Source organism: Pseudophryne corroboree, chromosome 1 (assembly GCF_028390025.1).
Source record: "Pseudophryne corroboree isolate aPseCor3 chromosome 1, aPseCor3.hap2, whole genome shotgun sequence".
Taxonomy (NCBI): Eukaryota; Metazoa; Chordata; class Amphibia; order Anura; family Myobatrachidae; genus Pseudophryne; species Pseudophryne corroboree.
Genome location: NC_086444.1, coordinates 1112681433 through 1112698134, shown reverse-complemented (window position 1 = coordinate 1112698134; position 16702 = coordinate 1112681433). Strand labels below are relative to the sequence as shown.

The window sequence follows — 16702 nt, the reverse complement described above, 5'->3', positions numbered from 1 at the left end:
AGACACGTTAGTCCTCCTTGCCAGATGGGCCACGCCCCATTTTTGTGTTTTTTGGGTGTTGTATAAATTTTGTGATCTGAGCTTCAATGGTTTCTGCAATCATATTATACTCTCCGATAGCACAGATCTACTTGTTTCTTTTTCTGTGCAGTGAAAATGGCCATAACTTCATACAAAATTACACTTACAGTACTACCCCTCATAGATGTGTACTTTGTGTATTGGTGTTAAGTTTTCAATCAGTGTTATTTGCTCTATATGTTTGTTGCTTCAGCTTCTCATCATTAAATAAAAGAATCATACTACTATAGAGCTGAAGTATTAAACAGTGAAAAGAGTGGAAACTGGACCAGTGGAGAAGGTGTTCATAGCAACCAATAAGCTGCTGCCTATCATTTTATAGAATGCACTTGATAAGTGCTACCTCAAATCTGATTGGTTGCCATTGGCAACTTTTCCACTGGTAATGATGTTGATATGGCTGACATGTTAACAATTAAAATGCCGATATGGTATGCAGTTATATTCCCGACTGTCGGGATCCCGGTGGTTGAAATCCCAATGCTGAAATCCCAACAGCCATTGAAATGCCGATGGTCGGAATCCTGAACTCCGGCCAGAAACCCCAATGGGTGGGGGTCAGGGAGAATAGGGCGAGTACAGCGAGCCCGCAAGGAGACACGCTGAGCTTGATGTCGGGATTCCGGCTGTCTGGAAATCTTACTGATCCCACCGATATTTGCAAAATATCTCTGATATCTTCTGAGCATACATACATGAGGCCCTAAAATGATGCAGAAGACCTCTGAAAACAAATTAGTTTCATAAATCTCGCCAAAAGTGTTTTCACTACAGAACATTTAGATAAAATAATGTTTTACTGGTAACGTGAATATGATAATGATGACAAGAATGAGAGAAGCCATACACCTTACCGAATCTGATGCGTGACTGCGGAATTTGAAGCTGCAGCACTTGACGCCCTCTTATTTTCCGTGTCATTTACTGACTTTTTTTTCTCTGGGTTTGGAGGGCATGGCAGGAACACAGTGACAGGTTTGTGTAACACATGGACTGCGGGCTGTTTCACATGGATGAGTGGGCTGGTAGATACTACAGGGTGGTATACATCGTGTTTTACTTTCAGTGCGGAGATCAGTGAGGTATCAATTGGTTGGACCTGAAATAATATTATCAAAGAATAAACGATTGGTCAAACAAAAGGAACAAATACTTAGGGCCTGATTCAGAGCCACAGACAATATCAGTGTTCATATAGTTCAGCGACTGTAAATGCACAAAAATTCCTAAAATCTGTGTTACCCATAGTCTACACACAAAGCTGCTGTTGTAATCGTGGCGCACAGTGTCAGAAATGTACAGTAGTGATGGGTCCGTTTAACCACTTAACTGAGCATTCCCCACACAAAAAAACGCTCAGAAATTGTTTTTTTTTTAATGAGTGAATTAGGTGAAGAACATGAATTTAACCTTATCCAAAATGATTTTAGTTAAAAAAAGAAAGAAAATAATTTTAATTTTTTTTTAAAAACATTTTTCTCAAACATCGAAACATCGGTAGGGAAGATCAGTAACATTGGTAACATTACGACCATCATAACGTTACTTTTTACACCCCAGATAGCTGCCAGGTACACAGCAGCAGCGGAGGGAAGTTTCTCTCCCCTGCCGCTGCTAACACTGTTTATCTGACTGGTGGCATCCTGTGCGACCAGGTCAGATAAAACACTTGCTGGTATGGTCGCATCTGATGCCACCATGCCAGGCAAGTGGTTAATGGGTGTGTTATGCATGGTTGCCTTCTCTCCTGGATCCTGTGGGAATTTTTCAGATAGGCCCCTGCAACCCCAGAAAAGTGGGCACCCCGCCACTTCTTAGTAAATCCGTGGTCCAGTCAAAGGGGGAGGGGCCTAATAATGTGATTTTATGGTAATCACCTCAATTAGCTCTGCCCCCTATTGAAATAAGCACTTATCACAGTATTTAACAGTGAAGAACAGGGCCTAATGACACAAATTGTCTAGACCCTTCCCCATCACCACCTATCTGCTTCTCTCCGGCCTTCTCCCGGAGAGGCAACTTCCAAAGTCAGTAAGTATGGTGTTTTGAGTGTCCCAGAAGAGTCAATGAAAATGGCTTCATATGTGTAGACACGCAGCCACAGACATAGGAGGCCATAGTCAGACAGAGAAACTGCACCTGCCATAGGCTAGTGTAAGTTTTGATGAAGGAGTCTAAGAACACACCAATCGGTATTATGCGTGTACAGTAGGCACTGATAGTGGGCACCTGCACATTTGTCCATATGGATATACACAAGGGAAGTTTGTATCAGCATTTGCATAAATTTGCAGATGGGCGACTGCCAAGAGACGCTGCTGCGTGTGCTTCTACAGCCACCTCTGAATCAGGCTCATAACCTGTAGTACTTCTCTATTCAACATCAGAAAGTGTTTCTATATATGAACTTGTGTGTACCATGTCCTAGGATGAAATACATAGATTTTTTTTTTTTTAATGAAACATGTCGAGAGCTGTGGTAAATACTAGAGTTCATTTTGCTATTAGATTTTACATAACAATACATTTTCATATTTTTAGCCTGTAGATTGCCAACGTTTCAATGCAGTTTTTACATTTTTGGTGCAGATGGTCTGGGAGCAGAGGACATATAAGGTACCTATCAGCAATACTGTATATTAGGTGCAAACAGGTGTCTGATTAAAGATCTTATCTAAAAGTGGTAGTAAGTAGCCCTGGAATTATCAGGTGTTACTGTTTGCTGCATAGTGCACTTATGAGTGACAACAAGCTGTTATTACAGAAACAAACTAGAAAGAGAAAGTGTGCTTTCAGTATTTAATACTCAAATATAAATCAGATAAAAGAGGACAATAAAACATCGGCCGTTATTATTACATATTCAAAACATATACACAACGTAAGAAAATATTTCACCAGTAATATCCACTAAAATCAATGTCCATGCACAGGAAAAAATAGTCTTCTTTAGTGAAACAACATTCAGTCTGTTAGTCACAGTGGTTAGTTGTTGGGTATCCGGTTCATAGGTCAACAGTCAATAGGTCAATACCAAATGGTCGATATGCATTTGGTGAACATGGTCAAAAGGTCGACAGTTTCAAATGGTTGACATGAAAAGGTCAACATGATTTTTTTCATGATTCATTTATTCATTTTCTTAACTCTTTGATACTTTACCATCAGTGTGGTCTACGATTGGGAATAGTAACCTGTGCCGAGCACTGCGGTGGGGGAGTGAGGCACCTTGACCAAAGCATGGCAAGCGATGCAAGCCATGTGAGGGGTCATGGTACACTACTTGGGGTTCTATGTGCTGAAAGGTAAAATTTGACAATAAAAAAACATCAAAAACTCATTTCGACATTTTCACGCATCGACCATTCCCATACAGACATTTTGACCCTGTAGACCTTTTCACCATGTCAACATTGTGCATGGCAACCATATGGTGTTGACCTTTTGGCTGTCAACTGATTGATCCATAACCAATTATTGTTAGTAAGGAAGAAGTGTATTAATTTACTTGCTCCGTCCCATCCTTGCCAGGGAAATAACAATTATTCAATAGTATAATTAGTAACTAGTAGCAGTTCTTCTTTACCTCGTCCATTTAGAGTAAAGCAATCTCAGAATAACAATGAAGTACCTCCCAGGTGTTGGTGCAGTCCTAAAATGCCGCCATTTCTAGAGGATCATGTTTCCAATTACTACAGGCTCTCACAGGACCGTGTTTAAAGTATTCAGCTGGTGCTTACTTGAGGTATTGATGCATTTCCCCCAATCCACAACCTGTCGGCGGCTTCATCTCATTTCCGAAGCGTGGCGAGCAAAGCGAGTCCATGGTGGTCAACGTTTGTACTGATGGTGGTTACATATTACCAAACATGCAAAATTTGACCACCAAAAAACTGTTAGAACTTGTGTCGACCATTTGTGTGTCAACCATTGTCATGTCGACCTTTTGACCCTGTCGACCTTTGAACTGTACCTGATTACCTAAACCTCTGCCGACCTTTTGTACATGTCAGCCTATTGTACCTGTTGACCTAATGCATGTTGACCATTTGGTGTCGACCTAACTCGACCAAGATCTTCTATAGCACACCGAGAAGGAGAAAGTTAGGGGAACAGGGGTGACATGTGAGGGATTAAGGCAAGGGGAAATAAAACAGATATGGGGAAGTGATGGATGACCACAGGAGGTAGGGTACACAAGTTGTATAACTTTATATCATATAATATGGTTTCTTTATATTATATACAGTAGTGTTAAAAGGTGTCTAAAATTTATTTCACATTATCAAAACCCATGTGCCCACTTCTAAATTCATACTTCGACCACTATATAGACAATATTATGAATTACCAAAACTTTGGTCTATCATTCAAACTGGGTACTATTCAGTCTGCCTCTTTTTGTGGTTCTTACGTTGTATATTTACTGCACTTAAGGGTCCTACACATTTGCCGATGTGTGCGGCCGATATGAACAGTACTGAACGAAAAATAGTTCATATCGCTCAGTGTGTATTCACCAATGATGAACGATGCACGGCCCCGCGGTCGTTCATCGTTGGTTCTCCGTCGCTTTGCAGTGCAAGTCAATTTGGATGATGAACGATCATCATTCAGATCGATCATCATCAAAATTTAATGCATCGGCAAGTGTGTAGGGGGCTTTATACATAAGTTCCTCTACACAGTAAACATTCAACACAAGGATATTCAACCTGTACATTATTGTAAGTTATTATGCAGTGTGATATGTCTGTTACACTTTTATAATACACATGTATTGTTTAAAGTAAATATTATTAGAGATGAGCGCCGGAAATTTTTCGGGTTTTGTGTTTTGGTTTTGGGTTCGGTTCCGCGGCCGTGTTTTGGGTTCGACCGCGTTTTGGCAAAACCTCACCAAATTTTTTTTTGTCGGATTCGGGTGTGTTTTGGATTCGGGTGTTTTTTTCCAAAAAACCTAAAAAACAGCTTAAATCATAGAATTTGGCGGTCATTTTGATCCCAAAGTATTATTAACCTCAAAAACCATAATTTCCACTAATTTTCAGTCTATTCTGAATACCTCACACCTCACAATATTATTTTTAGTCCTAAAATTTGCACCGAGGTCGCTGTGTGAGTAAGATAAGCGACCCTAGTGGCCGACACAAACACCGGGCCCATCTAGGAGTGGCACTGCAGTGTCACGCAGGATGGCCCTTCCAAAAAACCCTCCCCAAACAGCACATGACGCAAAGAAAAAAAGAGGCGCAATGAGGTAGCTGTGTGAGTAAGATTAGCGACCCTAGTGGCCGACACAAACACCGGGCCCATCTAGGAGTGGCACTGCAGTGTCACGCAGGATGTCCCTTCCAAAAAACCCTCCCCAAACAGCACATGACGCAAAGAAAAAAAGAGGCGCAATGAGGTAGCTGTGTGAGTAAGATAAGCGACCCTAGTGGCCGACACAAACACCGGGCCCATCTAGGAGTGTCACTGCAGTGTCACGCAGGATGTCCCTTCCAAAAAACCCTCCCCAAACAGCACATGACGCAAAGAAAAAAAGAGGCGCAATGAGGTAGCTGTGTGAGTAAGATAAGCGACCCTAGTGGCCGACACAAACACCGGGCCCATCTAGGAGTGGCACTGCAGTGTCACGCAGGATGTCCCTTCCAAAAAACCCTCCCCAAACAGCACATGACGCAAAGAAAAAAAGAGGCGCAATGAGGTAGCTGTGTGAGTAAGATAAGCGACCCTAGTGGCCGACACAAACACCGGGCCCATCTAGGAGTGGCACTGCAGTGTCACGCAGGATGTCCCTTCCAAAAAACCCTCCCCAAACAGCACATGACGCAAAGAAAAAAAGAGGCGCAATGAGGTAGCTGTGTGAGTAAGATAAGCGACCCTAGTGGCCGACACAAACACCGGGCCCATCTAGGAGTGGCACTGCAGTGTCACGCAGGATGTCCCTTCCAAAAAACCCTCCCCAAACAGCACATGACGCAAAGAAAAAGAAAAGAAAAAAGAGGTGCAAGATGGAATTGTCCTTGGGCCCTCCCACCCACCCTTATGTTGTATAAACAGGACATGCACACTTTAACCAACCCATCATTTCAGTGACAGGGTCTGCCACACGACTGTGACTGATATGACGGGTTGGTTTGGACCCCCACCAAAAAAGAAGCAATTAATCTCTCCTTGCACAAACTGGCTCTACAGAGGCAAGATGTCCACCTCATCATCATCCTCCGATATATCACCGTGTACATCCCCCTCCTCACAGATTATCAAATCGTCCCCACTGGAATCCACCATCTCAGCTCCCTGTGTACTTTGTGGAGGCAATTGCTGCTGGTCAATGTCTCCACGGAGGAATTGATTATAATTCATTTTAATGAACATCATCTTCTCCACATTTTCTGGATGTAACCTCGTACGCCGATTGCTGACAAGGTGAGCGGCGGCACTAAACACTCTTTCGGAGTACACACTTGTGGGAGGGCAACTTAGGTAGAATAAAGCCAGTTTGTGCAAGGGCCTCCAAATTGCCTCTTTTTCCTGCCAGTATAAGTACGGACTGTGTGACGTGCCTACTTGGATGCGGTCACTCATATAATCCTCCACCATTCTTTCAATGGGGAGAGAATCATATGCAGTGACAGTAGACGACATGTCCGTAATCGTTGTCAGGTCCTTCAGTCCGGACCAGATGTCAGCATCAGCAGTCGCTCCAGACTGCCCTGCATCACCGCCAGCGGGTGGGCTCGGAATTCTGAGCCTTTTCCTCGCACCCCCAGTTGCGGGAGAATGTGAAGGAGGAGATGTTGTTGACAGGTCGCGTTCCGCTTGACTTGACAATTTACTCACCAGCAGGTGTTTGAACCCCAGCAGACTTGTGTCTGCCGGAAAGAGAGATCCAAGGTAGGCTTTAAATCTAGGATCGAGCACGGTGGCCAAAATGTAGTGCTCTGATTTCAACAGATTGACCACCCGTGAATCCTTGCTAAGCGAATTAAGGGCTCCATCCACAAGTCCCACATGCCTAGCGGAATCGCTCCGTGTTAGCTCCTCCTTCAATGTCTCCAGCTTCTTCTGCAAAAGCCTGATGAGGGGAATGACCTGACTCAGGCTGGCAGTGTCTGAACTGACTTCACGTGTGGCAAGTTCAAAGGGCATCAGAACCTTGCACAACGTTGAAATCATTCTCCACTGCGCTTGAGACAGGTGCATCCCACCTCCTATATCGTGCTCAATTGTATAGGCTTGAATGGCCTTTTGCTGCTCCTCCAACCTCTGAAGCATATACAGGGTTGAATTCCACCTCGTTACCACTTCTTGCTTCAGATGATGGCAGGGCAGGTTCAGTAGTTTTTGGTGGTGCTCCAGTTTTCTGTACGTGGTGCCTGTACGCCGAAAGTGTCCCGCAATTCTTCTGGCCACCGACAGCATCTCTTGCACGCCCCTGTCGTTTTTTAAAAAATTCTGCACCACCAAATTCAAGGTATGTGCAAAACATGGGACGTGCTGGAATTGGCCCAGATTTAATGCACACACAATATTGCTGGCGTTGTCCGATGCCACAAATCCACAGGAGAGTCCAATTGGGGTAAGCCATTCCGCGATGATCTTCCTCAGTTGCCGTAAGAGGTTTTCAGCTGTGTGCGTATTCTGGAAACCGGTGATACAAAGCGTAGCCTGCCTAGGAAAGAGTTGGCGTTTGCGAGATGCTGCTACTGGTGCCGCCGCTGCTGTTCTTGCGGCGGGAGTCCATACATCTACCCAGTGGGCTGTCACAGTCATATAGTCCTGACCCTGCCCTGCTCCACTTGTCCACATGTCCGTGGTTAAGTGGACATTGGGTACAGCTGCATTTTTTAGGACACTGGTAACTCTTTTTCTGAGGTCTGTGTACATTTTCGGTATCGCCTGCCTAGAGAAATGGAACCTAGATGGTATTTGGTACCGGGGACACAGTACCTCCAACAAGTCTCTAGTTGGCTCTGCAGTAATGATGGATACCGGAACCACGTTTCTCACCACCCAGGATGTCAAGGCCTCAGTTATCCGCTTTGCAGTAGGATGACTGCTGTGATATTTCATCTTCCTCGCAAAGGACTGTTGGACAGTCAATTGCTTGGTGGAAGTAGTAAAAGTGGTCTTACGACTTCCCCTCTGGGATGACCATCGACTCCCAGCAGCAACAACAGCAGCGCCAGCAGCAGTAGGCGTTACACGCAAGGATGCATCGGAGGAATCCCAGGCAGGAGAGGAATCGTCAGAATTGCCAGTGACATGGCCTGCAGGACTATTGGCATTCCTGGGGAAGGAGGAAATTGACACTGAGGGAGTTGGTGGGGTGGTTTGCGTGAGCTTGGTTACAAGAGGAAGGGATTTACTGGTCAGTGGACTGCTTCCGCTGTCGGCCCAAGTTTTTGAACTTGTCACTGACTTATTATGAATGCGCTGCAGGTGACGTATAAGGGAGGATGTTCCGAGGTGGTTAACGTCCTTACCCCTACTTATTACAGCTTGACAAAGGGAACACACGGCTTGACACCTGTTGTCCGCATTTCTGGTGAAATACTTCCACACCGAAGAGCTGATTTTTTTGGTATTTTCACCAGGCATGTCAACGGCCATATTCCTACCACGGACAACAGGTGTCTCCCCGGGTGCCTGACTTAAACAAACCACCTCACCATCAGAATCCTCCTGGTCAATTTCCTCCCCAGCGCCAGCAACACCCATATCCTCCTCATCCTGGTGTACTTCAACACTGACATCTTCAATCTGACTATCAGGAACTGGACTGCGGGTGCTCCTTCCATCACTTGCAGGGGGCGTGCAAATGGTGGAAGGCGCATGCTCTTCACGTCCAGTGTTGGGAAGGTCAGGCATCGCAACCGACACAATTGGAGTCGGACTCTCCTTGTGGATTTGGGATTTCGAAGAACGCACAGTTCTTTGCGGTGCTACTGCTTTTGCCAGCTTTAGTCTTTTCATTTTTCTAGCGAGAGGCTGAGTGCTTCCATCCTCATGTGAAGCTGAACCACTAGCCATGAACATAGGCCAGGGCCTCAGCCGTTCCTTGCCACTCCGTGTGGTAAATGGCATATTGGCAAGTTTACGCTTCTCCTCCGACAATTTTATTTTAGGTTTTGGAGTCCTTTTTTTACTGATATTTGGTGTTTTGGATTTGACATGCTCTGTACTATGACATTGGGCATCGGCCTTGGCAGACGACGTTGCTGGCATTTCATCGTCTCGGCCATGACTAGTGGCAGCAGCTTCAGCACGAGGTGGAAGTGGATCTTGATCTTTCCCTAATTTTGGAACCTCAACATTTTTGTTCTCCATATTTTAATAGGCACAACTAAAAGGCACCTCAGGTAAACAATGGAGATGGATGGATTGGATACTAGTATACAATTATGGACGGGCTGCCGAGTGCCGACACAGAGGTAGCCACAGCCGTGAACTACCGCACTGTACTGTGTCTGCTGCTAATATATAGACTGGTTGATAAAGAGATAGTATACTCGTAACTAGTATGTATGTATAAAGAAAGAAAAAAAACCACGGTTAGGTGGTATATACAATTATGGACGGGATGCCGAGTGCCGACACAGAGGTAGCCACAGCCGTGAACTACCGCACTGTACTGTGTCTGCTGCTAATATATAGACTGGTTGATAAAGAGATAGTATACTCGTAACTAGTATGTATGTATAAAGAAAGAAAAAAAACCACGGTTAGGTGGTATATACAATTATGGACGGGCTGCCGAGTGCCGACACAGAGGTAGCCACAGCCGTGAACTACCGCACTGTACTGTGTCTGCTGCTAATATATAGACTGGTTGATAAAGAGATAGTATACTCGTAACTAGTATGTATGTATAAAGAAAGAAAAAAAACCACGGTTAGGTGGTATATACAATTATGGACGGGCTGCCGAGTGCCGACACAGAGGTAGCCACAGCCGTGAACTACCGCACTGTACTGTGTCTGCTGCTAATATAGACTGGTTGATAAAGAGATAGTATACTCGTAACTAGTATGTATGTATAAAGAAAGAAAAAAAAACCACGGTTAGGTGGTATATACAATTATGGACGGGCTGCCGAGTGCCGACACAGAGGTAGCCACAGCCGTGAACTACCGCACTGTACTGTGTCTGCTGCTAATATATAGACTGGTTGATAAAGAGATAGTATACTCGTAACTAGTATGTATGTATAAAGAAAGAAAAAAAAACCACGGTTAGGTGGTATATACAATTATGGACGGGCTGCCGAGTGCCGACACAGAGGTAGCCACAGCCGTGAACTACCGCACTGTACTGTGTCTGCTGCTAATATAGACTGGTTGATAAAGAGATAGTATACTCGTAACTAGTATGTATGTATAAAGAAAGAAAAAAAAACCACGGTTAGGTGGTATATACAATTATGGACGGGCTGCCGAGTGCCGACACAGAGGTAGCCACAGCCGTGAACTACCGCACTGTACTGTGTCTGCTGCTAATATAGACTGGTTGATAAAGAGATAGTATACTCGTAACTAGTATGACTATAAAGAAAGAAAAAAAAACCACGGTTAGGTGGTATATACAATTATGGACGGGCTGCCGAGTGCCGACACAGAGGTAGCCACAGCCGTGAACTACCGCACTGTACTGTGTCTGCTGCTAATATATAGACTGGTTGATAAAGAGATAGTATACTCGTAACTAGTATGTATGTATAAAGAAATAAAAAAAACCCACGGTTAGGTGGTATATACAATTATGGACGGGCTGCCGAGTGCCGACACAGAGGTAGCCACAGCCGTGAACTACCGCACTGTACTGTGTCTGCTGCTAATATAGACTGGTTGATAAAGAGATAGTATACTCGTAACTAGTATGACTATAAAGAAAGAAAAAAAAACCACGGTTAGGTGGTATATACAATTATGGACGGGCTGCCGAGTGCCGACACAGAGGTAGCCACAGCCGTGAACTACCGCACTGTACTGTGTCTGCTGCTAATATATAGACTGGTTGATAAAGAGATAGTATACTCGTAACTAGTATGTATGTATAAAGAAAGAAAAAAAAACCACGGTTAGGTGGTATATACAATTATGGACGGGCTGCCGAGTGCCGACACAGAGGTAGCCACAGCCGTGAACTACCGCACTGTACTGTGTCTGCTGCTAATATATAGACTGGTTGATAAAGAGATAGTATACTCGTAACTAGTATGTATGTATAAAGAAAGAAAAAAAAACCACGGTTAGGTGGTATATACAATTATGGACGGGCTGCCGAGTGCCGACACAGAGGTAGCCACAGCCGTGAACTACCGCACTGTACTGTGTCTGCTGCTAATATAGACTGGTTGATAAAGAGATAGTATACTCGTAACTAGTATGACTATAAAGAAAGAAAAAAAAACCACGGTTAGGTGGTATATACAATTATGGACGGGCTGCCGAGTGCCGACACAGAGGTAGCCACAGCCGTGAACTACCGCACTGTACTGTGTCTGCTGCTAATATATAGACTGGTTGATAAAGAGATAGTATACTCGTAACTAGTATGTATGTATAAAGAAAGAAAAAAAAACCACGGTTAGGTGGTATATACAATTATGGACGGGCTGCCGAGTGCCGACACAGAGGTAGCCACAGCCGTGAACTACCGCACTGTACTGTGTCTGCTGCTAATATATAGACTGGTTGATAAAGAGATAGTATACTCGTAACTAGTATGTATGTATAAAGAAAGAAAAAAAAACCACGGTTAGGTGGTATATACAATTATGGACGGGCTGCCGAGTGCCGACACAGAGGTAGCCACAGCCGTGAACTACCGCACTGTACTGTGTCTGCTGCTAATATAGACTGGTTGATAAAGAGATAGTATACTCGTAACTAGTATGACTATAAAGAAAGAAAAAAAAACCACGGTTAGGTGGTATATACAATTATGGACGGGCTGCCGAGTGCCGACACAGAGGTAGCCACAGCCGTGAACTACCGCACTGTACTGTGTCTGCTGCTAATATAGACTGGTTGATAAAGAGATAGTATACTACTAATATTATATATACTGGTGGTCAGGTCACTGGTCACTAGTCACACTGGCAGTGGCACTCCTGCAGCAAAAGTGTGCACTGTTTAATTTTAATATAATATTATGTACTCCTGGCTCCTGCTATAACCTATAACTGGCACTGCAGTGCTCCCCAGTCTCCCCCACAATTATAAGCTGTGTGAGCTGAGCACAGTCAGATATATATATACATTGATGCAGCACACTGGGCTGAGCAGTGCACACAGATATGGTATGTGACTGAGTCACTGTGTGTATCGTTTTTTTCAGGCAGAGAACGGATATATTAAATAAAACAAACAACTGCACTGTCTGGTGGTCACTGTGGTCGTCAGTCACTAAACTCTGCACTCTCTTCTACAGTATCACAGCCTCAGGTCAATCTCTCTCTCTCTCTCTCAACCCTAATCTAAATGGAGAGGACGCCAGCCACGTCCTCTCCCTATCAATCTCAATGCACGTGTGAAAATGGCGGCGACGCGCGGCTCCTTATATAGAATCCGAGTCTCGCGAGAATCCGACAGCGTCATGATGACGTTCGGGCGCGCTCGGGTTAACCGAGCAAGGCGGGAGGATCCGAGTCTGCTCGGACCCATGAAAAAAACATGAAGTTCGTGCGGGTTCGGATTCAGAGAAACCGAACCCGCTCATCTCTAAATATTATACACATCATGCTAAGACTTGCACATGGGTTCTGTTCAGTAGCGGATCTTGCTACAGGCACACAGGATTCTTGCCCGGGGCGCCGCTTTCTGGAGGGTGCCGGCACCATCCGGAGGGCGCTGCACCATGGCAAGATCCTCTACTGTTGGTCAGTGCCCCCCAGTGCTGTGCAGGAAACTAGACGCTACCCGTCTAGTTTCCCTTCATGGAGAGGCCTTTTGCTGTGTCGTGCGCGATGATGTCATAACGCACCGCACAGCATTGTGGGACTGACACATAGATGCTAGGGGTCATAATTGACCTCTAGTGTCTATGCTGTGCTATGGTAGAGACGTCATGACGTCTCTCCCATAGATCCGAGGAGCGGAGCGGTGCCAGCGGAGGTCAGCAGCGGTCGGGAATCAGGAGCGGGGATAGTAAGTATTAATTTTTCATTTTTTTTTGTAAGCGGCGCTACTCTACAGGGGGCACAAATGGGGGCACAACTCTACAGGGGGCACAAAGTTCTGTTCATGGGTGTGAGATATGTTCTTCCAGAGTTGCATGCACCATTTTGTTAGGGATTAATGATCAATCTCAATGCAAGACTGGTAGTGGATGCAGAATGTCCCATTGTCTTTATATCTGCCTTGGATTTCTCAGTTCCAATAACAGACAATGTCTAATTTAATGAAACAAAAATAAAATACTTTTAAAACTAGGCTGTTGTCACAAAAAGATTCAGATAATAAATACAGTAAAAAATGTTTCACGTTGCACGGCTCAGCCACTTCCTCAGGCACTCAAGTGACTGAGCCGCGAAACTTGTTGCAAGACTCCAAATAAGTGAGACTGTTTTCATTATTTCATGTTTTTTTTAATTTTAATTAATCCACATTGTATTTATTATATGAATTATATTACTTGTAATTGATTTCAGCATGTGAAGAACACATATGTAATTAAAAACTCTCAGCTCTCCAAGATATAGCCCATTTATGATAATGTAGGGGTATTTTGTTAAACACTAGGAAACTCTGACGTCAAGAGAATATATAGGTTGTCAAACTTGAATAAGGGAATGTTGAGTCATTGTTGACCATGGGGGTAATTCAGAGTTGATCGCAGCAGCAAATTTGTTAGCAGTTGGGCAAAACCATGTGAACTGCAGGGGGGTAGATATAACATGTGCAGGGAGAGTTAGATTTGGGTGGGTTATTTTGTTTCTGTGCAGGGTAAATACTGGCTGCTTTATTCTTACACTGCAATTTAGATTTCAGTTTGAACACACCCCACCCAAATCTAACTCTCTCTGCACATGTTATATCTGCCCCCCCCCTGCAGTGCACATGGTTTTGCCCAACTGCTAACACATTTGCTGCTGCGATCAACTCTGAATTAGGCCCAATGTTTGTTTATTGTCTGCGTATACAGTAGCTTGCCCCAAGTGAAGGTTATGAGTGATGTTCCTTCCATTTGTTTGAGTTTTGTGGTTATAATATGAACTGATTATGAACTTTTTAAAGGGGATGAACAATGATGGAGACACTTTCAAGTACCTAAGAGGAAAATTTCCACTTCTGAATGATGCTAAAGATAAGGAAGGAATAATTTTTGGTCTACAAATGTGTCAATTTGTTAAGGATGAAAACTTCACCCAAGACCTCCAGGTAAATGAGAAAGCAGCTCCCTGCCTAACAGAAGAGCTGGAAACTATGTTGAGATTGTGAACAACCTTCTAGGAAAGTATCATCAGTTAGACTGCAAAATGTCACTGTCATCTGACCATCTTCTCTGACAACTGCGGTGCAGTGAGTGACAAACATGGTGAGTGATTCCACCTAGGCATTTCAGCAATTGGAAGGCTTCTATGCTTGCTAACTACTGTTGGGCAGTGACAAGAGGTGCCCCAGAAGAAGAGTAGGTGAAACGATTTGAGAGTTCTTACGGTTGCTGTATGTTGTTCATTTTGTGTTTTCTTACTTGCAATTGATTGAATTGAAAAAAAACTGTTATTATGTTAAATCAAGAAAACATCAGATTATTTAAAATTTGGTTTTCCCTATGACATGAGTAATATGAGAGGATGCCCATGATATTGATGGGAGGTTGCTGAAAATAGCAACAGAAGACAGGGTTCCATTTGCAATAAAATAATAAGATTTTACTTACCGATAAATCTATTTCTCGTAGTCCGTAGTGGATGCTGGGACTCCGTCAGGACCATGGGGAATAGCGGCTCCGCAGGAGACAGGGCACAAAATTTAAAAGTTTGACCACTAGGTGGTGTGTACTGGCTCCTCCCCCTATGACCCTCCTCCAAGCCTCAGTTAGGATACTGTGCCCGGACGAGCGTACACAATAAGGAAGGATTTTGAATCCCGGGTAAGACTCATACCAGCCACACCAATCACACCGTACAACTTGTGATCTGAACCCAGTTAACAGTATGACAAACGTAGGAGCCTCTGAACAGACGGCTCACAACAATAACAACCCGATTTTTTTGTAACAATAACTATGTACAAGTATTGCAGACAATCCGCACTTGGGATGGGCGCCCAGCATCCACTACGGACTACGAGAAATAGATTTATCGGTAAGTAAAATCTTATTTTCTCTGACGTCCTAGTGGATGCTGGGACTCCGTCAGGACCATGGGGATTATACCAAAGCTCCCAAACGGGCGGGAGAGTGCGGATGACTCTGCAGCACCGAATGAGAGAACTCCAGGTCCTCCTTAGCCAGGGTATCAAATTTGTAGAATTTTACAAACGTGTTCTCCCCTGACCACGTAGCTGCTCGGCAGAGTTGTAATGCCGAGACCCCTCGGGCAGCCGCCCAAGATGAGCCCACCTTCCTTGTGGAATGGGCCTTGACAGATTTAGGCTGTGGCAGGCCTGCCACAGAATGTGCAAGTTGAATTGTGCTACAAATCCAACGAGCAATCGTCTGCTTAGAAGCAGGAGCACCCAGCTTGTTGGGTGCATACAGTATAAACAGCGAGTCAGATTTTCTGACTCCAGCCGTCCTTGAAATATATATTTTCAATGCTCTGACAACGTCCAGCAACTTGGAATCCTCCAAATCGCTAGTAGCCGCAGGCACCACAATAGGCTGGTTAAGGTGAAACGCTGAAACCACCTTAGGCAGAAAGTGAGGACGCGTCCGCAGTTCTGCCCTGTCCGAATGGAAAATCAGATATGGGCTTTTATACGATAAAGCCGCCAATTCTGACACTCTCCTGGCTGAAGCCAGGGCCAGTAGCATGGTTACTTTCCATGTAAGATATTTCAAATCCACCGATTTGAGTGGCTCAAACCAATGGGATTTGAGAAAATCCAAAACTACATTAAGATCCCACGGTGCCACTGGGGGCACAACCGGGGGCTGTATATGTAGTACTCCTTTTACAAAAGTCTGGACTTCAGGAACTGAAGCCAATTCTTTCTGGAAGAAAATCGACAGGGCCGAAATTTGAACCTTAATGGACCCTAATTTGAGGCCCATAGACAATCCTGTTTGCAGGAAATGTAGGAATCGACCCAGTTGAAATTCCTCCGTCGGGGCCTTCCTGGCCTCACACCACGCAACATATTTTCTCCAAATGCGGTGATAATGTTGTGCAGTCACCTCCTTCCTGGCTTTTACCAAGGTAGGGATGACCTCTTCCGGAATGCCTTTTTCCCTTAGGATTCGGCGTTCAACCGCCATGCCGTCAAACGCAGCCGCGGTAAGTCTTGGAATAGACACGGTCCCTGCTGAAGCAGGTCCCGTCTTAGAGGTAGAGGCCACGGATCTTCCGTGAGCATCTCCTGAAGTTCCGGGTACCAAGTTCTTCTTGGCCAATCCGGAGCCACGAGTATCGTTCTTACTCCCCTTTGCCGTATAATTCTCA

General features: G+C 44.5%; 1 protein-coding gene and 1 long non-coding RNA gene across 2 annotated transcripts in view; one reads left to right on the top strand and one right to left on the bottom strand.

The window, feature by feature from the left end:
• The window catches only part of LOC134927613 (uncharacterized), a 70775-nt gene extending 56307 nt beyond the window's left edge, over positions 1-14468 (top strand). Inside the window, exon 3 of the long non-coding RNA XR_010177687.1 lies at positions 14331-14468. This is a non-coding gene — a long non-coding RNA (uncharacterized LOC134927613). The remainder of the gene's footprint in view (positions 1-14330) is intronic.
• DTHD1 (death domain containing 1) overlaps positions 1-16702 on the bottom strand; it is a 133500-nt gene that overhangs the window by 50728 nt on the left and 66070 nt on the right. The window contains exon 5 of the mRNA XM_063922333.1: positions 936-1180. Within this exon, the coding sequence (XP_063778403.1) occupies positions 936-1180 (245 nt within the window). The remainder of the gene's footprint in view (positions 1-935; positions 1181-16702) is intronic.